The sequence below is a fragment of the Dryobates pubescens genome, chromosome 6 (assembly GCF_014839835.1).
Source record: "Dryobates pubescens isolate bDryPub1 chromosome 6, bDryPub1.pri, whole genome shotgun sequence".
In the NCBI taxonomy this organism is placed as follows: domain Eukaryota; kingdom Metazoa; phylum Chordata; class Aves; order Piciformes; family Picidae; genus Dryobates; species Dryobates pubescens.
Genome location: NC_071617.1, coordinates 31,397,242 through 31,420,265, shown reverse-complemented (window position 1 = coordinate 31,420,265; position 23,024 = coordinate 31,397,242). Strand labels below are relative to the sequence as shown.

At 38.3% G+C, this 23,024-nt stretch overlaps 1 protein-coding gene across 2 annotated transcripts in view; it reads left to right on the top strand.

Annotated features, from left to right (window-relative positions):
• Window positions 1–23,024, top strand: part of SIPA1L2 (signal induced proliferation associated 1 like 2) — a 74,029-nt gene that overhangs the window by 17,876 nt on the left and 33,129 nt on the right. For both annotated transcript variants that reach the window (XM_054162259.1, XM_054162258.1), the window contains 4 exons: window positions 3,131–3,288; window positions 4,473–5,049; window positions 7,106–7,380; window positions 16,109–16,366. In XM_054162259.1, coding sequence (XP_054018234.1) covers window positions 3,131–3,288; window positions 4,473–5,049; window positions 7,106–7,380; window positions 16,109–16,366 — 1,268 coding nt within the window. The remainder of the gene's footprint in view (window positions 1–3,130; window positions 3,289–4,472; window positions 5,050–7,105; window positions 7,381–16,108; window positions 16,367–23,024) is intronic.

The following is a 23,024-nucleotide window of genomic DNA, read 5'->3' as shown; positions in this document are numbered from 1 at the left end:
ATTGAAAATGAAACTTTTGGAACCACTTATTTTAGACCTGTACTAACATAAATTTGAAGGTTTTCTTCTTTGACTCTTAATATTTCTTGTTTTAATTGAATGAAGACTATATTTCACAAAATTTCTTGTTGTGTTGCAATTTGACCAGGACAGTAAATTCCACAGAATTGGATAGATTTTTATTCCTAGGCATAACCTGTAAATGTCCTGAATTTAAAGACAGCACTTTTCTTTGCAGATGCATATCTGAAAGCATTGAGTAGTTAAACTCTCAATTAATAACGTAATTATTAATTGGTAGAAATAATTTTAATCTCACAGATGCTGCTTTTCTAACATATTTTACTTTTTGTCTTGTCTTCTTACACAAAACTTCACTGATTTCCTTTTGGCTGCTCATCATGCTTGATTGAGTTCATCTTCAAATTCTACCTTGCCAATTTAGAATATTAGATACTAGAGTGATGTAGAATTGTGTTTGATGTCTCCTTACTGAAAGTAGTTCTCTATAATCGTTCACCCTGTTGAGAGTTCCTATTGTGCTGCAGATTGGCATGAGACTCTGGAGTATGTTAGAAAGGCAGATTGAAAAAAAAATTATATGACAACCCCAAAAAAACCCAAACCTGAGCAGACCTCAAAATGGGAGAGGAAGGGGAAACTGAGAACCTGGAAAAAAACAAACGAAACCAAAACCCCCAAAAAACAACCTAGTAAAATCTTGGAAGAAAAAAAAAAAAGTAGGTTATAGAATGGAAACTAGAAAAGGGTTTCTTACAGATATTTTTGCTTAGTTCTGGTTTCCTTCAATTCCTTTTTCATTTTCAGTATGCTATCCTTATCTCACATTTTCCAGGGAAGTATGTATTCCCTCCTCCTTCACCATCTAATACTTTATTCTTTTCCCGTTCCTTTATCCTATCCAAAACACTTCTTTCCATATTCCCGATCACTCCAGTGTATGTTTCTTCCTTTTCAAAGTTCTTTGCATTATGATGCTCTGTGCACAGCTGCAGCTGTGCTTTGCCCTTGCATTGTGTTGAAGTTCACTGATCACTTATGCATGACATTTATAACAGTGTTACACTAATTTTATTCTAAAATGTTGAAGAAGCCACTAAGATCTCTGCAAGCTGGTAAGGCTCTTAAAAATTATAACCTGACTTCCCATTTTCTGTTTTGTGCCTCTTAATTTAAGCTCTTAAACTGATAGGATATGGGAACTGCTTTAATTTTGAAAATACTTTTTTTTTTTTTTGCTAGTAAAATTGCAAGCATTTCTACAATTTAACTTTTCTTGGGAGACAGCTGTTCTTGCTTAAGAAACCTAGAATGACAAGCAGAATGTCCTAAAGAGATGTACAAAAGCAGAGAAATGAATATAACTTTAATCAGGATGTTGCTTCCTAATTTTTGTAGTTTTGCTCTGTGGAAATATATAGGCATAGACATGAACCACTGTAGCAAGAAAGAGTAATTGAGCAGTTAATTATATAACAAAGGCAGAAATTAATCACCTTGTACTTCACAATTGGAAGGTTTCTTATAAATTTGACTGCAGTGTAAATTCCAGCCTGAAATGATGATGATAACCTCTAAACACAAGCTAGTGCTTTGCTAATATGATGTAATTGTATGGTTCACTAGCTGAGTAAATGAAAGTATACCTGGCACACGGAGTTCTGAGATCAGTTCCATGTAGTGTATTTCTACTGTAATTTATACATAACAGGATGTGTATCTTAAATTTCTCAAATACCCAGTTAATTATTTTTAGTCTCAAAAATCTGAAAACTTGACTGAGCCACATAATAACTTATACCAAATACTATTTTCTGTTCTTACACCTCTTCTAAAGATTCATGAGACCTCTTATTTCTTTAATCTGTAGTTGGGATTTTGATTATGTACAAAACATACTGGGTGCCTTTAAAATTGTGGCTTTGGCCTTCTTACTATCCTTTGTGTTACATGTAATGAAACATATTTATGGGTCTTAACATTTAGAACGTGCAGCTTTACTTTTTTGTTGTTGATAGCTGAGATATTAACACTTAATGGAACTGAGAAAATACAAGCAAATACTCTTACAAGCTTATATTCTGTAAAATCACTTCAACAGAACAATTTTTACTTGTTCTGTCAGAAAATTTTCACATTTATTCTTGTATCTTTTCCAGTTACACATGAGCTAAGGTCTTTGGCAGACTTTGAATGGGTATTAAAAACATAGCACATGCTTGAGTACTTTTTTCCATACAGTAATATACATCGATGTTTTATAAGCAAAGATGTTTAAGGAAAAAGTGTGAGAAATTCATGAGGTGCAATAGACATTCATGAAGAAAGTGAACATCATTATACTGTGCTGTCTTGTTGAGGATTTTGAGGGAGAGAGAAGAGGTCTCTTATTGCTGAATGTGGTTTTTAGTTTTTTTATTAAGTTTTAGCCTGAGGAAATTATTTACTACTTTAAATTATTCCTTAAATATACTTTGATGATAAAAGGTACCAATTTCAAGAAAGTTTTTGATTCATGAATTTTTAATAACTATTATTTTTCAATGAGTTTCAGCTCTGTTTCTGAAGTATGCAGCTGTTAAAAATTTTAATGATGCATGATTTATTTTAATTATAATATTAAGGATAGAGTTTAATGAAAATACAACATAGAAAAGGAAATTTTTTTATTCACAAATAACAATATTAGGTTTTTCCTATAGAAGCAAATATTGCACATGCAAAGAGATAACTGAGCTACTGGGTTGTGAGAATTGTCAAGTTGTGTAACATTTTTTTATTACTAAAGCGACGCACAAAAGTAAAGGAAAAGTATTTTTCTCATAGAATGAAAGTGAGCAGAGACAATGCAGAACCAGTGTGATGATGTAAGAGAACTCACTAGTATTTTTGTTAGCCCAGTTTTCTTTCCCTATGTTTTTGCAGCTCAGTCCAATATCCTTTATCTGTAGCTATCCAGGATATGATTAAGTAAGTTATTTCTGAAAAATCAAGCTTAATTTATTTTTGTTTAGTTGGTTCGTGTGGTGGTGTTGGTTGGTTATTTCCCTCTAAAATTAAGACCTTTTTTTTAATGTAACTAATTTTCCAATGCATGTTTCTTGTCTAGCTGCTCAGGAAAAGGCATATAGGAAATGACATAGTTACCATTGTCTTCCAAGAGCCTGGAGCACTGCCTTTTACTCCAAAAAATATTCGTTCCCACTTTCAGCATGTGTTTGTCATAGTCAAAGTGCATAATCCTTGCACTGAAAACGTGTGCTACAGGTGAGTAGAGCCTTATAACTATTTAAGTTTGTTAGTAAGACTGCAATGGAATTTCATCTTCTAAAATTTTGTATTTCCTAGAGATATTATGTGTATAGTTTTAAAAATTTTGCTGCATTCTTTGCAAGTTTGAAACCCTAGGGTCTCACTTGCATGCATCTACAGTTATGGGCCACAATGAGTAGACTTAAATGGGTATATGCAGAACTCTGTGTTGCTGATTTATGGGTACAAAATTGGGATATTTTGAGTTAGTGGAAGTAAGATTTCCAGACCTAGTAATAGAAGTTGTTTTAGAATTCATATTATATATTTCCTTTTCCATGGAAAGTGATTTAAAATGAACTATTTCAGAAGGCTATTTACCTGTGTAAATCCCTGACTATGAGAATACAAGTAGGATGAGTCATGGCCTTTTGAGCACATGAATGAGGACTTAAAGAATGTATAATAACATCTCAAATTTCAGATGACCTTAACGCTCATATTTTGGTTACTGCATCATGAATATGAGCAAGGTAACTAAAGTGGAAACATACTTCTGAACTGATTGGGAATTGTGAAATTAATGATAAGGACTTGGAGCATAATGGTACAAGTTTAGCATGTATAAATGTTATTTAATTGTTTGAAATGAAATGAAAGTACAACTTTAAACAGGTGCAGAATGCTCCTCTTATAGACACACTCAACATCACGCCTTTTCTTTGTCTTCACACTTAATTGTAACAAAATGTCTGAGAATTAAAATAAATTCTCTTCCTGATTGTATATTTCTTAGTTTTAAAATCATATAACTGAGTGGCAGCTGAAAATGATAGCCAGACTTACACAGAAAAGTATTTAAAAAAATTTCTTGCTCATTTGTGTGTCTCAAAGCATTTTTGTATTTATTCCATTAAAGAAGGGAGGCTGTGGTACTGTAAGATATCATCTTGATTTTTTTTTTTGAGATACATTATAATGGGCTTTACATATTTAAAAGATAAATGGGATTTTAGAACAGACAATTCAATCTGTTTGGTATGTCTAAAATGTCTAAAAATTGACACGTCAAAGCTAAACTCAGCTGTGTAAATGGACTGCATAAATCACATTTCTGCTTATCAACTGATTTGTTTGTTGGGGTTTTTTTTAACTTTTTTTAGGAATTAAATATTGTATTTTTTTCTTTCCATTTCCAGTGTCGGTGTTTCACGGTCAAAGGATGTACCTCCATTTGGTCCACCCATTCCCAAAGGAGTCACTTTCCCCAAATCGGCAGTCTTTAGGGACTTCCTGTTAGCCAAAGTTATTAATGCCGAAAATGCTGCACATAAGTCTGAAAAATTTCGAGCCATGGCCACAAGGACACGTCAAGAATACTTGAAAGATCTAGCAGAAAACTTTGTTACCACAGCTACGGTGGATACTTCAGCAAAATTTAGCTTTATTACTTTAGGGGCAAAAAAAAAAGAAAAAGTGAAACCAAGGAAAGATGCACATCTATTCAGTGTTGGAGCAATTATGTGGAATGTTACTGCACGAGATTTTGGCCAGTCTGCTGACATTGAATGTCTCCTTGGAATTTCCAATGAATTTATCATGTTGATTGAAAAGGAATCCAAAAATGTTGTATTTAACTGCTCCTGCAGAGATGTTATTGGATGGACATCTGGACTAATGAGCATAAAAATATTCTATGAAAGAGGAGAATGTATTCTTCTGTCTGCAGCAGATAATTGTACCGAGGACATAAGAGAAATTGTTCAAAGACTTGAAGTAAGTATGCTTCTAAACTGGAATGCCAATTTTTTTATGATGAATTGCTTGTATACATTTCCTTTAGGGTAGAATTTAAACTGCCCTATGTTTATACTTTGGGAGTGTTTTCATTCTTCAGGGAGCATTACAAACAATAATTGTCACAACAGCATATAAGTGTTACCAACCCATTTTCAGGGATGAGGAAGCGGATACAAATAATCTGGTAGACTTGCCCGTGGCCATTGATAATTTCAATATTGAAATCAGGATGGAAAAGTTAAGCTTTTTTGTCTTCTCATGCTGTAGCCTTTTCTCAAATTGCACATTTTTAGGAAGAAGTATTCCTTAATTAAAAAAATATACAAAATTCTAATGTAAATGGTAAAATACACTCACTTTGACTTTTTATAACCACTCATGTGAATGGTAGCAGAAAAGAATAGTGCAAATGATTCTGATTCTAAATGATAACCTTTTTCTTCCGTAGTGCAATTAATCTTTCAATGGACTGTCCTTAAACTCTTCTGGCAAGTGTTCTACTATCCTTTCCATTATAATCTTTGGTTTCTCTTTATTTAGACAGGAAAGGTTCTGAAAAATAGTTTGCATGTAGTTCACTTCTATTAAGTGTTGCTAACAATATAAATTGAGTGTTGCTAACAATTTAAATTGGCTAACACAGGTGAAAACAGGATTCAAAGTTCTAGTGAAAACTTCTGTTGTCAGCAGTGCCAACAATTTCTTTTGCAGTTTTCATTACTGAGTTCTACAAGGTATGGAAATATCCCAGCTGCTGAGCACAGATCTTTAAAATTTAACAATTAAAAACCACAAATGAAATTATTGTATATATTGACTTGAATGCTTCATCTTTATAATGGTCAGATTTGGAGTTAAATAATGACAAACTAAGACTGAAAAAATTAGCATCAGTTAGTGCCAAGTTAAACTGAATATTGGCTTCAGGTATCTGTTCCAAAGAACTCGAACTGACTTCTGGCCACCATGAGCCACTAGTGCTACCAAGAAGGCCAATGGTATCTTGTGATACATTAAAAAGAGTGTGACTAGATGGTCAGGAGAGGTTCTCCTTTCCATCCACTCTGCCCTAGTAAGGCCACATCTGGAGTATTGTGTCCAGTTATGGGCTCCCTAGTTTGAGAAAGACAGGAAATTACTGGAAAGAGACCAATGGAGGCCTGGAGCACTTACCTTATGAGGAGAGGCTGAGAGACTTGAGGTTGTTTAGCTTGGAGAAAAGAAGACTGAGAGGGTATCTTTGTCAAACTGTAGATGAGCTTGGCAGGCTGTGCTTGAAGGCAGAAAATGGAGTGGTTCTGAGCTTTATGATAACAGAGAATGGCAGAGTGATACAATTATATGAAAATGTTGAATGGATCTTTAGACAAGAGTCTGAATGGAGAAAATTTGCTTAGAAATCTGTATACTGAAAAAAAAATATCTGTTTTTATGGGACTTTGAAATGATCTCTAATCTTTTAATTTAATCTGGATTAAATGCATTCAGAGAAGCTGGCTCTTAATTCATGCACAGCCAGGTGTTCCATGAGGCAGCAATCAAGTGAGCAGAATGGCCTATTTTGAAGTAGAGCAGCACTCTTTTTCTGTGTTACATTACTGTGTAACATGTGGTGTCACCTTTTAGGGGATAGCTTGTGGAGGACTTGGTCTGCTGGAATCCATTCCACTGAGAATAGATGAGTCTTTGGCAGGAACGTTTATCTTCCTTGTCTTTTAACTTCTGAATAGTTAACTAACTTGAAGACATTTTCAGGGAACTGAGTTGGGGAAATCCATACAATGGATGCTGGTGCATTCACTCTGCAATATTCTCTAACTGTGTCATAATCATAAAGACTTGTCTGTAGACACTTGGCAGATCCTTGCAAGATCTTTCTCCAGTCTTTAACAGCTCATTCAACCACAAATGTACATTAAATGTATGTAATGTCAAGCCGTACATGGCTTTATAGTGTTTGACAAGACATCTATTAAAGTGTCCAAAGAAGAGAGTGTCTGGATAATAGTGTAACAATCTGGTACTTCTTCAGATAGTGACAAGAGGATGTGAAACCACAGAAATGACCCTTCGGAGGAACGGTTTGGGCCAACTTGGATTCCATGTAAACTTTGAAGGAATAGTGGCAGATGTGGAGCCCTTTGGTTTTGCCTGGAAGGCAGGTCTACGGCAAGGGAGCCGCCTGGTTGAGATCTGTAAAGTGGCTGTGGCAACTTTGACTCATGAACAAATGATTGACCTTTTACGTACATCAGTGACAGTAAAAGTGGTGATTATTCAACCACACGAGGATGGAGCACCTAGAAGGTAATGACCAACAGTTCTCAATGTGATATTGTTGAGTGGGGACTTTTGGGTTGTTGTTGTTTTTGTTTGTTTTGTTTGTTTGTTTTCCTTGCTACTGCATAAACAATAGCTCTTTTATTGGAGGAAATGGATACTGTCTCTCATGCTTGGTGGTAATGTTATTGAGATGCTTAAAGCAATCTTTTCCCCCAAACCCCTGTTGGCTTGTAATAGAAGACTAAATAGGATCCTTTAAGAATTTTAACGGGAAATGTGCTTTTATATGGTTTTGAGTAAGAAGTAAACTTTACTGTGGCTTTACAACTGAGCTCTCCAGAGGAGAGTTTTAATACTAAACTTGAAAATTGCTAATCCTTCTGTGAAACTGCACCTTCTCTGTTTGTGATGTTTCTCTGACTCCTGTGTATTGAAAAAAGATAACTTTTTTTTTTTTTGGTCTTTCATGGAAATTTTAGCAAAAAGTAGTGAAATGCTAGGTTGTAGCCACATGGTATCAAGTCCCTCCTCACATGGAGTTCTCCTCACTTTCTACAGATACCTAATTTAGTCATGTTAAATAATAAGAAGTATGAAATGAATGCTCACACACTCAGCAAAAACTATTAAATATTAATACAAGTACGGTACCATTGGTTTCTGGGATTAAAAGCAGTTTTCTTTTCTCAGTGTTCTTTTTTGGTGACAAAATATTTTTCTCTTAATTTTCAAATCTGATAGAGAAGTAGGAGGAAACAAATCAGAACTTTAGAATAATACGGTGTTGTTTCTCACATACCGTGTCTATGCACTGTTAATTTGGCTCATTCTGAATGAGGACTGTACCAGAGTAAATTGAATTACTTGTCTTCTAGTAGAAGGCCAACTTTAAATCTCGTATTGATTTTTAATTTAACAGAAAAAACATTAGATGTGTTGCTTTTGGCAAGACAACAAGCCATAAAATTTTATGTAGCATGCAGCACTATGAAGTTGGTGCCAACTGTACACGAATACTGTTTAATTGGTGGAAATTCTCCAAGTACTCATTGGCCTGATGAATGACACAGAAGTGCCCTCCCCTGCCTCAACCTGCATGTTGATACAGTGCATTCCTTTCTGAAGAAAATGACTGTGAATACCACTGTTTTGCTTAGATGGATAGAATTTGCAATTAAGCCTCTCTTTGCTTAGCTTTGCTATTCTCACCATCTGCTTCTGGATATGAATTTTCACTGATTTGTTTGGTATACATTTCCAAGCTGTTTACAGAATAGTAGCCTAATGAGCTGATCCTATTATGGGGAAGGTAAAAATATGTGTTTTATGGGCCCTGGTGGAAACATACATACTACATGAACTGTTTATATATTCTTTGATATATTTTTAGAAGTAAAATGTTAAATCCCCAAATCAATGTGAAACATGGCACTCAGTGTATAAGTAGGAGTTGTTTTAAGTGAGTGCCACCAAACTGGGAAAAACCTGCAAAAGCTGTTCTTGTTTGTAATTTTTTTGTGTTTTTAATACTGCATGAGTAATTACTAGGAAAATGATGTTTCTGTTCTAAAATACAAACCCACCAAAGCGTTTATGTTTAGGTTCTTTTCAGTTTCATTTCTCTAATCTGAAAAGAAATCCTCTTTCTTTCAAATATCAATTTGTCATTGAAATAGAAAGCTCCTCATTTTCCCTTTCATATTCACAAAATACGATTAATGATTTTGATTACCCAACTTGAAAGGGATCTGATATCCAGAGAGTTTTGAGCGTGCCTTTCTTGGTATTTATAATCTAAACAGAGCAGACAGAGAGCAGTATAGATATCAGGTGACAAGACTGAGCATTTCAGGTGACAAGCATGACCTATGACATTGTTTGTAAAACACATGAATGAGTGAGGGAATGAGAAGGCAGCAGTAAGGCTTAAATCACCAGAGGTTTGGAGAAAGAAGATGGTCTATGACAGCTACTTAATAGCTACAACTTGAGCAAGTATGGCTCCTTGTCTCTTCAGTTGCTTGTTTTAGCCATCTGCAATGTCTTATCTTGCAGAATCGTAGAAACAGAATAGTAGAGGTTGAAAGGGGCCTCTCAAAATTGTTGAGTCCAATTCCATCGCTCAAAGCAAGGTCAGCTAGAGCAGATTGATCAGGGACATGTTCATTGGGTTTTGAATGTCTCCAATGATGGAGACTCCCCAGCTTGAGTTCTGGTGTTCAACTGCACTTACTGCAACAAATGTTTTATGCTTAAATGGAATTTCCTGTATTTCAGTTTGTTCATCTCGTCTCCACTTTTATTGGATACAACTCTAAATAGCCTTGATCTTTTCTCCCCATCACCAACAGGCATTTATACACATCAGTAAGATGCCTCTGAAGCCTTCTTTCTCCCAGGCTGAACAGTCCCAGCAATCTCAACTTCTTTTTGTGTTTCAGATTTGCAGATCCATTAATCATTTTTGTGGTCCTTTGCCAGGCTTGCACCAATGTATGTACAGGTCTGTCTTGTACTCTGGTATCAGCCTTACCCAGAAATTTACAGGCAGTCATTTTGGAAGTAAAACAGGAGTATCTGGAGACCTGGAACACACTTCATCGTCATTTAATGAGAAATGTCACTGTCATAGGAGGATCCATGTGTGGCTATATAGGGTAGAATCAAGTCTCTATGAGTGATTTCCAACCATATCTGTGAGCAGCACTTAAGGAAAGTGTGCTAATGTATCAGGAGAGAGCTTCTGTGCTGACAGTAGCTCTAATAATTATCAACACTCAAAACAGACATACAGGGTCCATCAATCCTTGATCAACACACTGCATGTGTCTTGAATGTTGGTTCAGAAGCAGGAGAAAGCTTCAAATGTATGCTCCAGTTATTGCTGGTCCTATTTAACAGCTGGTTTTAGACATTTTCTTCCAAGAAATTGTAGTTCAGTCTCCAGTGTATATTGAGCAGCAAATTTGAGGTTGAGCCTTAAAAATATGACTCATCATACAGAATGTGTGATCATTTGGCAGTTGAGTGGGGGTTTGGTTTTTTTTGGTGGGTTCCCCCTCCCCCCAGTGTATTTCAGCCTTTTTTCTCAAGGTAGATATTGGCAAGGGTTAGGGCTGGGCTGGCTAATAAATGAGTGACAGATGCTGTCTGTTAACCCTTCTCACTCATATAGACATCAGAAAAGGAACTTGGACCTTGCTGAAGTGAAATGTAAGATCGTTGAACAGAACTAATTCTGATTTAAATTCTAAAACATGTTTACTTTAAATACTATATAATCTAGGGTTTTAAGTTTAGCTGCAAAATTTTTGTCCCCAATGCATAGATACAAAAATAGATTAATCTTTATTTCTACAGGAATCAGTTGCATTAAATGCTGACATTTACAAGAGCATAAAGATAATTTTAACAGCAATAAAAATTTTCATAATTTCATGAAAAATCCCCACATATCATTTTATTAATGCCTGTATTTCATTTACTGAGATAATCACCTGATTTCCACTCCTTCAAAGAGTAGTTTCTACTTAGCTTTTTCTGCTGGGTTTTAGGAATATGTAGAAATGAGGACTTTCTCTTTAGGTTGCTTATTAGCACTGGCTCCTCACTGGGATCAAATTTTGAAGTGAGTTCTCACAGTTGAATTCTCATGACTGAAACTGGCTGTGAGCCATTTTTGAGTACTGCTACATTTCATTTGAGGTTGTTTTATTCTCTTGAAATTTCCAAACTTTGATACAAATTAAATCAGTGTCATTACTTTCTGTATTTTCCAGTCCTGATGCTTGTTCTTAAGCAATCACGATCATTAGACGATTATGTTTGTAGAGCAGAGTATACAATCATGGAATGGTGATTTGTTGGAAAAGACCTCTGTGGTAGTGAGAAAGTTCAATTCTCCACACACACACAAACCACAGCTAACTCAATAGGAGAAGCAAATGGAAAAGGCTGTATTTTTACAAGCAGAATGAAATGCAATGAATATATACAAAATAGACAGTATTTACAGTATATACAAAAACATACAGGAAAGAACATAACACAGAAAACTCCCTCCAGAGGAGGGTTCCCCCGCAAACCCCTTTTCCCCCTTCCTCCCTTTTTCCAAAAGGGATTAAAGAGAGAAAATGGATATTAAGGGAAATTCTGTTAGTTCAAAGCAGATGTTAAGGGGAAAAAAAGAGTTAGTTTCTTATCTCATTAGTTCAAGGTCAGCACCGCCAAGAACAGAAGAAAGAAGGCAAATGCGCAGCACAGAAAAAGCTGAACAGCCTGAACTGAAACTAAAATCCTTAAAGTTACATTCCTACTAATCTACCAATGAAATTAGTTTAGAATTATCTTTTCCTTTTTACACCAAAACATTCAGCTAGAGTATTCAGTAGCTGTCCTTTCCTTAAAGGCACAGCCTAAAACTGTCACAACCTCAAAGATCACTGAGTCCAGCTGTCAATCTGTCACCACCATGGCCATTAAACCATGTCCTGAAGTGCTATGTCCACATGTTTCTTGAACACCTTCAAGAGTGGTAACTCCACCACCTCCCTGGGCAGCCTATTCCAATGTCTGACCACTCTTTTAGCAAAGAAATTTCCCCTAATATCCAATCTAAGCTTCCGTGGCACAATTTCAGGCTGTTTCTTATTGTTCTGTCACTTGATACTAGGGAGAAGAGACTGACCCCCACTTCAGTACATCTGCCTTTCAGGTAGTTGTAGAGAGCAATGATGTCTCCCCTCATCCTCTTCTCAAGACTAAATAATCCCAGTTGCTTTGGAAAAATGTTTCTATAAAGTTAAAGGGTTTACTGTGTGGAGGAGTTAAAATCTTCTTCTGCGGGTGAAAGAAGTCAGATCTAGAATTGCTGTCTGCCACACTAACAACACTTGAGGCAAGTTAAAGCAGAAAAACCTGAAACTGAACTTTTGGTTGTAAAAGTAGAATTTGGATATACCAAAGCTTTTAATTACCAGCCCTGTTACTAACTTAAGAAGGCTGAAAACTAGATCATGATGTTTTCAAAGAGGTAACTAAAAGAACTAGCACTAAGAAAATGCAATGAAATTAATTGGAAGTCATATTGCTTGTTGATCCCTTGTATCCAACATTAAAGACAATGGTATAAATGCTTAGCTTTCTTTAGTCAGAATTACTGTACTTTTTAACAGCTGTTAAAGTCAAGCAGGGGAAAAAAAAGGCAAGGCAACGCTCTGATTGTCTCTATGGAGATATGTAAATATGAATTGCAGACTTTTTCCCTCTCTTCTCTCTATTATTTAACATGATTGAAAAAATCAAGAGAACCAGATGGTTTTGCCGTTTTGAAACTTAGTATATTGCCTACTTATGTCTGGGTCAGTGTGGCAGTTTAAGGCTGTGCATGGGAAATTTTCCACAGATCTTGAACAGAAAGTAGTAGAATGTAAATAGATCACCATTGGATCCAAAAGGAAAATAATGATAAGGCCTAAGCAATCCCACTGGTCTGAAAACCAATATGAAGTTATTTTGGTAAACTAACCATCTCTCTTTTTGGCTTCCTGTGCTCTGGCAGATACAAACAACTACTTCTGCTGGCTTGCTGACCTTGGCAGCATTTCTTTGTTGTGGCTAAGTACTAACAAGCGACTCTCTGCTCTCCTCTTGTCCCTTGTACAGGGGGGAGGAAGAGGGGGAAGCTGTTGGTAACCCTCTGGTTTTGTCCAGGGGGTTTCTTGTGTTGTTTATAAATTGTAAATATATGTAAATATTGCATGTTTTGTACATATTCATGGTATTCATATCTTAGATTGTAGTTTTGCTTCATTTGTAAATACAGCTTCATTTGCTTTCAACTGAGCAGGTCTGGCAACTTTATGTTGCAGGGGTATTTCAACCCACCACAATTAGCAAAGAAATTTTACATAGTAGATAACTTGCTGTGTATATACTCACATGTAGGAAATTGGACAAGGAGGGCAAGAGACCACCATGACTTGCTGGTCAAACTAAAAGGCAAGATGGGGCTACACAGGAAAGGGAAGGAGGGACAGGCATCCTGGGAAGATAGGGACGTTGCCTGTCTGTGTAGGGACAAGGTCAGGAGGGCCAAGGCGCAGCTGGAACTGAACTTGGCAAGGGGTGTAAAGAAAAATAAGAAAGGTTTCTACAGGTACATTAACCAGAAAGGGGAGGTTAAAGAAAGCATAACCCCCCCAGATGAGCAGCAGTGGGGAACTTGTATCAACAAGGCTGAGATTCTCTAAAACTTTTTTACCTCAGTCTTCACTGGCTCTTGTGTTTGATGGCCCACAAGTTGGAGACCAAGATGACAAAGTCCCTCCCACTCTAAGCAAAGAGGGTGTGTGATCATCTAAGGAACCCGAAGATTTACAAGTCCATGGGACCTGATGAAATACATCCCAGAGTCCTGAAGGAAGTAGCTGATGTAGTTGCCAAGCCACTTTCCATGGTATTTAAAAAGTCATGGCAGTCAGGAGACTGGAAGAAAGGAAACATCACACCCATTTTTAAAAAGGGTAGAAAAGGGAACCCTGGGAACTACCAACCTGTCAGCCTCACCTCTGTGGCTGGGAAGATCATGGAACAGATACTCCTAGATGCCATGCTGAGGCACATGGTGGACAGGGAGATGATTCAGGAAAGCCAGCATGGCTTTACTAGGGGCAGGTCCTGCCTGAGTAACCTCGTGGCCTTCTATGATAGAGTGACTGTCAGTGGATAAGGGACAACTTCTGGATATGATCTGTCTGGACTTCTGCAAGGCCCTTGACATGGTCCCCCACAACATCCTACTTGCCAAGTTGAAGAGATGGATTTGATGGGTGAACTGTTCAGTGGATAAGGAATTGGTTGGATGATCCATATGGAGAGTTGTGACAAGTGGTGTCCCTCAGGGGTCTGTACTGGGACCTGTGCTGTTTAATATATTTATCAATGATACAGACAGTGGGATTGGTTTCCCTCTAGCTCCATTCCTTGTCTATGGGAGGAGATTGTTGAAGTAGTCTTACCTCTACAGGGAAGCTAAAATCAGAAAATCATTATTGTGAAATTCTCTGATGCTTTCAGCATGTTCAGCTATGATTTGTCAGCAGTTTACACATGCTGAATTTTAATAGTGCCTTCAATACTGATATTTCTGATCAAGGAATAAACTTGAAAAAAGAGAAATTTTGAGTTCTCTACTGAGTTCTGCAACATTGTAGTGACCCCTTTTCAGCTCATCTTCATGCTGTCTTCTGTCCTACATAGGCTACAAATCTCCATTCTTAGTACTTTATCCTTTCTATTTTATAAGTCTTTTTTTTTACCTTTTTCATATATTTGAGTGCCATCAGGGTCTGAGATTTAGGATTTAGTGCTATAGGATAAACAGTCTGCTTGTTTGCTACCACAAAATTCTGTGCCTAAAGGATTTGCCTCGATCAGACTGGGCACATAGAGAGTACCTAGAATGTAACTGCTACAGATGCACATGTATCTTCTCTTCATCAACCTTGAGTAATGTAGTTAGCATTTTTATAATACCCTTTTTTTTTTCTTTCTTTTAAAGTATTCTTTCCAGAACACTGACAATTAAAAAAAAAATGCTGGTTTGATGTTCAGTTCAGAAGCTTTGGGGTACAGTAATTTAGTGTATGAGAATCTATGTGATTTATTTGAACTGCACATTTGTATTAAGCCATCCATTTGTGTCAGAACATTTTTCAGGATTAAGATTAAACACTTTACACACTCCTTATTACAGTTTTGCTAGGTAATTTTACCATAGTTGGAAGTTTATTGAGTTTTCAACAAAAACAGAGGTTGATCAAGACTCAGCTCAAGGGGTAGAGTAGTAAATGAGACAGAGAAGAAAATTTTCCCTATTTTGCCCTTAAACTTGATTTATTGCATTGGAATTACTGAGGATGTTTTCTTTATAGATGTTAATTTAGTACACATTGCATATCAGACAAAAAATGAAGATACGTGAGAATATAATCATAACTAGTGCTGGTTTAAAGCAGGTGTGCAACTGCCATCAACTAACTTCTTTGTCATTAGGCAAACTGTCAATACGTTATCCTGAGTTTAAACTCCTGGAAATACTGTTAGTATTTAACCACACTGTAAGCTTCGAGCGGAGGTTGTAAGGCAGATTTGTCTCCTCCTTCCACTTCCCCATTTCTCTTCCAGGCATAGGGACCCATGGGAAGAGAGAAATTAGAAAGTACATGTGGAAAACAAATAGAAAAATATTTAGATGCCACCTAATCATTTTCATCAGAGCATATATTCACTGTCACTTGGTGAGGACAAGGCGGGATTCTAAAGGAGTTCTCAGTACTACTAAGAAAAGTGTAATTTGCTGCAAAGCAACAAACCTGTCATGTTATTTTGGCTATGCACACTTTTGCACTAAGAAATCATTAGTATTTATGAAATCTAAACAAACTACAGGGATTTTAGAAGTTGATGCTTTCTGACTTCTGAATGCTTTGTTTCTACTACTTTTTATTAGGTAAAATACAAGCTGGAGATTACTATATAAGAGCATGGTATTTTCTCCTTTTTAAAGGAGCATGAGAGCAAATCTTTTCTTTTGAAATTATTAGCATTATAGTTTTGAAACATTCAAAGGGTTGTATGAACACCTTTGGGCACCTAGAAGAAAACTGTGTATGTGCTTCTGACTGTAGAATGCGAGATGTCTTTTTCTGTTCGCAACAGTGAGACTGATCAGCATTGTTATTTTCCACAGGGGTTGTTCAGAACTTTGTCGTATACCCATGGTGGAATACAAACTTGACAGTGAAGGCACCCCATGTGAGTATAAAACCCCTTTCAGAAGGAATACCACTTGGCATCGGGTGCCGACTCCCGCTGGGCAGCCTCTCTCTCGTGCCTCTCCAATCCTAGGAACATCTGACAGACTGCAGTGCCAGCAGCTTCTCCAGCAGGCTCAGACAGCCATTCCTCGCAGCACTTCCTTTGATAGAAAACTGCCAGATGGTGCAAGGTAATATACTCTGTTTTAATTCCTGTCATTTCCTCAGTGTGCCATAATTTAGGTGTCTCTGCTTTCTAGAACTTGGGTATACTTAGTTTTTAAACCTTATTTTGCAGTAATTTTAATTCTGAGGCTGTATTAGAGAGCATTCACTGAGCCAAGTTCCCTCTACTTGAAACGAGTGACTTTTGTTTGTGATGGAAGCGCACAGTGCTGAGGTTCCTACCATGGAGGACAAGTGACCTTTTTGTTTAGTCTGAAATCAGTGAAGTGGGAAACTGCCTTGTAACTTTTTGATCTAAACAATATCCTGTCCCCCACCTTTGGGTAGCCTATTGAGGCAAATAATGAATGTAAATAGAATTAACTCATCCCTTTAATAATGAATTATTTAATCTCATTACCAGGCTATTGGCGTAGTTTCAAAGGGTTCTGTAACTCATTACCAGTCCTTATGCTTTGCTTTGCTTTTAATTAAAGAAAACAGAGCTTTTGATTTGAATATGTAACACTTCTTAGATGCTGGGACAGTATCCTTAAATGCTGTCTCTCTTCTAGTTTAATCACCATTCTTCATAAGATAAAAAATATAACATTAAGTTACAGACTTGTAAATACATTTGACCTTTGAATTATTTAGGGAAACCATACATCTTGAGCAGAACTCTGACCTTTATTGTTTGCAATTATTTCTGCTTATGTCCTTTTCCCATTGACTAATGGAGCTATTTCCAAGGAAATAAATACTACATGTTGAAAATATCTAACTGATACAAAAATATGTGTCTTAAACAGCTTTTACAAATTCTGGATGAAATAATAAGAATACTTCTATTGCTATACTATATCCCTTATTTAACAGAAAAGAATTAGTAACTTTTTACATTGTTTGAAACATAGACAGGTAATAGTAGTACATATTTGAAAACATGTCTATGCCCTGGTCTGGGAAAGGCAGACTCCTAGCTATGAACATTTGATCATGTATATTCTCCTTCTGCCCTGTGTTCCTCCTTACCCCTTCAAAAAAAGGAGATGTGCATTTCTGTAAGCATGTATGTACCTTTACAGGGCTTAACTTTTCCTAATGCTGTGTTACTGAAATTCTCTCTAACATCTAGCAAAAGCCAACACTGTATCAAATGTCTAGAAATACTTCAGGATTTATGGAGCTTTATTAAGCATACTGCATGCCTATGCAGAGAAAAAAAGGAGAGCTTGCAGACATAACACTCATTTCTAAAAGACTTCACAAACTTAAGTTTTGCTTCTCCTATAACACTCAGTGAAGCATATGAAAAAATGCTGACAGAAGCAATCACTTGTAATGAAGAAATTCCTGTATCACTTAAATAAAAGAAGTGCAATGCAGAAGTGTTAGTCTGAAGAAGACAGGGTACAAAGTGTAAGTCATGAAAAGTAAGAAAAATGATGAATTGTGGGTCTTGAAGCATGAAGGTGATGATAGGGTTGAGTCCTTATGGGTAAGAATCAGGAGTAAGGCCAGCAAGAGTGGATGGGAGGGCAGAGGCCAATGGGATGAGATTTAACAAGGCTAACTTCAGGGTTCTGCACTTTGGCCACAACAACCCCGAGCAGCGCTATAGGCTGGGGTCAGAATGGCTGGAGAGCAGGCAGAAAGGGACCTGGGGGTGCCAGTAGATAGTAGGCTGAATGTGAGCCAGCAGTGTGCCCAGGAGAGCCAGTGGCATCCTGGCCTGTATCAGGAATAGTGTGGCCAGAGGGACAAGGGAGGTTATTCTTCCCCCATACTCAGCACTGGTCAGGCCACACCTTGAGTACTGTGTCTAGTTCTGGGGCCCTCAATTCAAGAGAGATGTTGAGGTACTGGAACGTGTCCAGAGAAGGGCGATGAAACTGGCGAGGGGCCTGGAACACAAGCCCTGTTAGGAGAGGCTGAGGGAGCTGGGGTTGTTTAGTCTGGAGAAGAGGAGGCTCAGGGGAGACCTTATTGCTGTCTACAGCACCTGAAGGGAGGTTGTAGCCAGGTGGGGATCGATCTGTTCTCCCAAGCAACTGGGAATGAGGGGACATAGTCTCAAGTTGTGCCAGGGGAGGTTCAGGCTGGATGTTAGGAAGAAGTTCTTCATAGAGAGAGTGATTGGCCATTGGAATGGGCTGCCCAGGGAGGTGGTGGAGTTGCTGTCCCTGGAGATCTTCAAGAAAAGACTAGATGAGGCACTTAGTACCATGGATTGATTGGATAGGGCTGAGTAATAGGTTGGACTGGATGATCTTGGAGGTCTCTTCCAACCTGGTTGATTCTATGATTCTATTCTATGAAGAGTGATATCCTGGTGGGAATCTGTTATAGACCACTCAACCAGGATAAAGAGTTAGATGAATTTTTTACAAGCAGTTGAGAGAAGCTTCACAATTGCTTCCCCTTGTTCATGTGGGAGACCTCAACTTCCCAGATCTCTTCTGGAAATAAAATACAGCAGGGAGACAACAGTCCTGGAGGTTCCTGGAGAGTGTGGAGGATAATTTCTTGACACAACTGGTGAGGGAGCCAACCAGGGAAGGTGCCCTCCTGGACCTGCTTCTTGTGAACAGGGAAGAACATATGGGGGAAGTAAAGGCTGGAGAACATCTAGGGCTCAGTAATCATGAGATGATCGAGTTCTCTATCCTTGGGGAAACAAGGAGAGGGATTAGTAAAACTGCCACATTGAACTTCAGAAGGCAAACTTTGGCCTGTTCATGAGACTGATGGACGAAGTCCCTTTGGAGGCCACTCTGAAGGATATAGGAATCCAGGAAGGTTGGGCATACTTCAAGAGGAAGTCTTAAAGGCACAGGTGTAGGCTGTCCCTGTGTACTGAAAAATGAGTCAGCAGGGAAGGTGTCCAGCCTGGCTGAATAGGGACCTTTGGCTGTACCTCAAGAACAAAAGGAGAGTCTATGGTCTTTGGAAGAGGGGACAGGTCTCTCATGGGAACTATAAAGATGTTGTGAAGCTATGCAGGGAGAAAATTAGGAGAGCTAAAGCACAGCTAGAGCTCAACCTAGCTACAGCCTTTAAGGATAATAAAATTGCTTCTATAAATTAATTAACAACAAAAGGAAGACTGGGGAATCTCCATCCTTTATTGGATGAAGAGGGAAACATAGTGACTAAGGATGAGGAGAAGGCTGAGGTGCTCATTGCCTACTTTGCCTTGGTCTTTCGTACTGTCCAGTTCCCTGGACACCCAACCTCAGGAGCTAGGAGTCAGGGATGGGAATCAGAATGAGGTCATCACAATAAATGAGGAATTGGTCAGTGATCTGCTGTGCTGCTCAGACACACACAAGTCTGTGGAGCCAGATGGGCTACATCAAAGGGTGCTGAGGGAGTTGGCAGATAGGCGCACCAAGCCACTATTCATTATTTACCTGAAGTCCTGGCTAACTGGGGAGGTCCCAATGGACTGGAGGGTAGCAAATTTAACACCCATCCACAAGAAAGGAAAAAAGGAGGATCCAGGAAACTATAGACCTGACAGCCTGAACTCGGTATCAGAGAAGGTCATGGAACAGAACACCTGGAGCGCCATTGCATGCCATATAGAGAACAACCAGGGGATCAGGCCCAGTCAGCATGGGTTTATGAAGGACAGGTCCTGCCTGACCAACCTGATGTCCTTCTATGACATGACCTGTATATTGCATGAGGGAAAGGCTGTGGATATTGTCTACCTAGACTTTTGCAAAGCCTTTGACACTGTTCCCCACAGAATTCTCATGGACAAACTGGCAGCTCATGGCTTGGATGAGCACCGGCTTTGCTGGATAAAGAACTGGATGGGCAAACAGGCCCAAAGAGTGGTGGTCAATGGAGTTAAATCCAGCTAGCAGCTGGTCACAAGTGGAGTTCCTCAGGGCTCAGTATTGGAACCACTTCTGTTTAACATCTTTATTGATGACCTTGATGAAGGCATGGAGTGTGTCATCAGTGAGTTTGCAGATGACACCAAGTTGGTTGGGAGTGTTGATGTGCACGAGGGTAGGAAGGCTCTACGGAGGGACTTGAATAGATTGCATCCATGGGCTAACATTAATGGGATGAACTTCAACAAGACCAAATGCCAGGTCCTGCACTTGGGTCACAATAATCCCAAACATTGCTACAGACTTGGGGAAGTGTGGCTGGAAAGCTGTCTGGCAGAAAGGGACCTGGGGGTTCTAATTGACAAGCAAGTGAATATGAGCAAGCAGTGTGCCCAGGTGGCTAAGAAAGGCAATGGCATCCTGGCTTGTATTAGAAATGCTGTGTCCAGCAGGAGTAGGGAGGTGATTGTCCCCTTGTACTCAGCGCTGGTGAGGCCACACCTCAAGTATTGTGTTGAGTTTTGGGCACCTCAATACAAGAGAGCTGTGGAGGTGCTGGAGTGAGTGCAGAGGAAGGCACCAAAGCTGGTGAAGGGCTTGGAGAATAAATATTATGAAGATTGACTGAAGGAGCTGGGGCTGTTTAGTTTGAAAAAGGGGAAGCTGAGAGGAGACCTTATTGCTCTCTACAACTACCTGAAAGGACATTGTGGAGAGGCTGGTGCTGGTCTCTTCTCCCAGGTAATTAGTTATAAAACAAAAGGGAATGGCCTCAAGCTGTGACTGGGTAGGTTTGGACTGGGCATAAAGAAAAATTTTCTCATGGATAGATTGGTCAGGCATTGGAATGTGCTGCTCGGGGACATGGTTGAGTCACCAACCCTGGATGTGGTTAAGGGTCATTTGGATGTGGTGCTTAGGGATATGGTTTAAAGGTGAACCTTGCAGAGTAGGGCTATCAGTTGTACTTGGGGATCCTGAGGGTCTCTTCCAACCTGAATGTTTCTGTGATTCTGTGAAAGGTAACTAATTGACAAGGTCTTCCATGTGGGATGAGGCACAGTTTATGGCTTGGCAGAGAGATGGGCTTTAATCAGAGGAGTTTGAAGTGTGATTGATTAGTACTTATAAGTTGTCTTGCAAGAGTGAACATGTATACTCAGCCTTGGAAAACAACAAAGAGATTTTAGAGGGTCAGAAACCTGCTATCAGTTTAGACAAATTGAAGAGTGCAACCAGGGAGAAGCAAGTTGTTAAAACAGCAAGGTTATAGAAACTGACTTGAAAATGAGCTAACGTTGAATTCACTGATAAAGTGGTTTGGGTTAGATATAAAAGGAAGCAGCAGCAACAGAAATATGGGCTCGATATAAGAAAAGACAAGGAGCAATAATTAATCTGCTCTGTCTTGTAACTGTTAGGTGTCCGGTTCCTGATGTGAAATTAAAAACTGCAAGCTGGACAACTATGCTCTAGTATACAGTTCCTGAGGAGAGCTAAGCATTGTGAGAAAAATTATCCAAATGTTTTTTCTTCTAATCCTTGTACTCAGAAGTGCAAGGATATCCTTGAGCTCTACTCCTGTTTTTACAAAATGCCTTATTCAGTGACAACTGCTCATAGTGAGTTCCCAATATTGACTCTTTAAGACTTGCTCTTCTTTTGTTTACTCACTGTGTTCTTGAGTGCTTGAGTTATACTTGTAGGCGAGTGTATGCTTTCACCTAGAGTCTGGAATCCATTCCTGAGAAGAGGAAGCTATAACTCTTCTGTAAAGCAACTGTGTTAAGCATTTGCTGATTAGATTACTGTGGTTAGACATTTTTCCAGAAATGGGAGGCCTGGGATCTAGACATTCTTCAGCCTGGGACAGTACAAACCAATGTCCCAGTTTTGAGGACAATGCCCTAAATATCAGTCTGAACACTGGAAACCCGTGGAGTCTTAATTTTTCCATACCTTAGTGCTCATCAACTCAATCTCTGCAAGAAATATGAAGTTCTTTGTGATAAGAAGCAAGAACAGGCAACTGAATTCAACTATAGACCATAGACTATTTCAGTTGATTGAGAGAAGCCTGGTTCTGTCAGTGCACATCAGAAAGACATGCTGAATAACTGGGCACTACACTCATTCATGCATTTTGTATGTGTCTGGCTGCGAAATAAAATATAATAGCTACTGTCTCTAAAATTTTCAATCTGAAGAGTGAAGCTGCTTATTGAATGTCATGTCCTTGGGAAAGTGCATAAATCCTAAACTACCTCTTTTTACCTCTCCCCTGAGTTTCAACAAAACAAAACACAAACCCACGATAAAACCAAAACAAAACCACAAACCCACAAAAATACCACCAAAAATCAATAACAGAAAAAAAAAAAAGAAAAGAAGGGAAATAGAAGGAATTCAAGGTGATATCATTGAAGGAGTCTGTATTACAGTTATGGACTGAGATACACAAAAGTGAGGGATAGGAGGGTGACCAAAACCCAAATTTGAGCATTGTGTTTCAACTGTGTGGCAATCGAAGAAGAATTATAGACATTGTTAACACATCAGGCTCAAAGGTTTAATAAAAGTTTACTGCTCTAATATGTTAAAGAAGTAATAAAAAAAAAAAAAAAAAAGTTTTCCTATTACTTCTTTGAAGTTAGTAATTACTATATTGAAAATTGGAGTACTTGCAAAGCAAGTAATTTCTGATCCATCACAAGCTTCCCACACATAAGTTTAGAGAAGTAATTCAGCTACTTTGACTTCTGAGTAATCCCACTTGTTCTGAAGTAAAACTAGATGTGAGGAAAAGATAATTTGGCATTTAATGTCTCTCTCT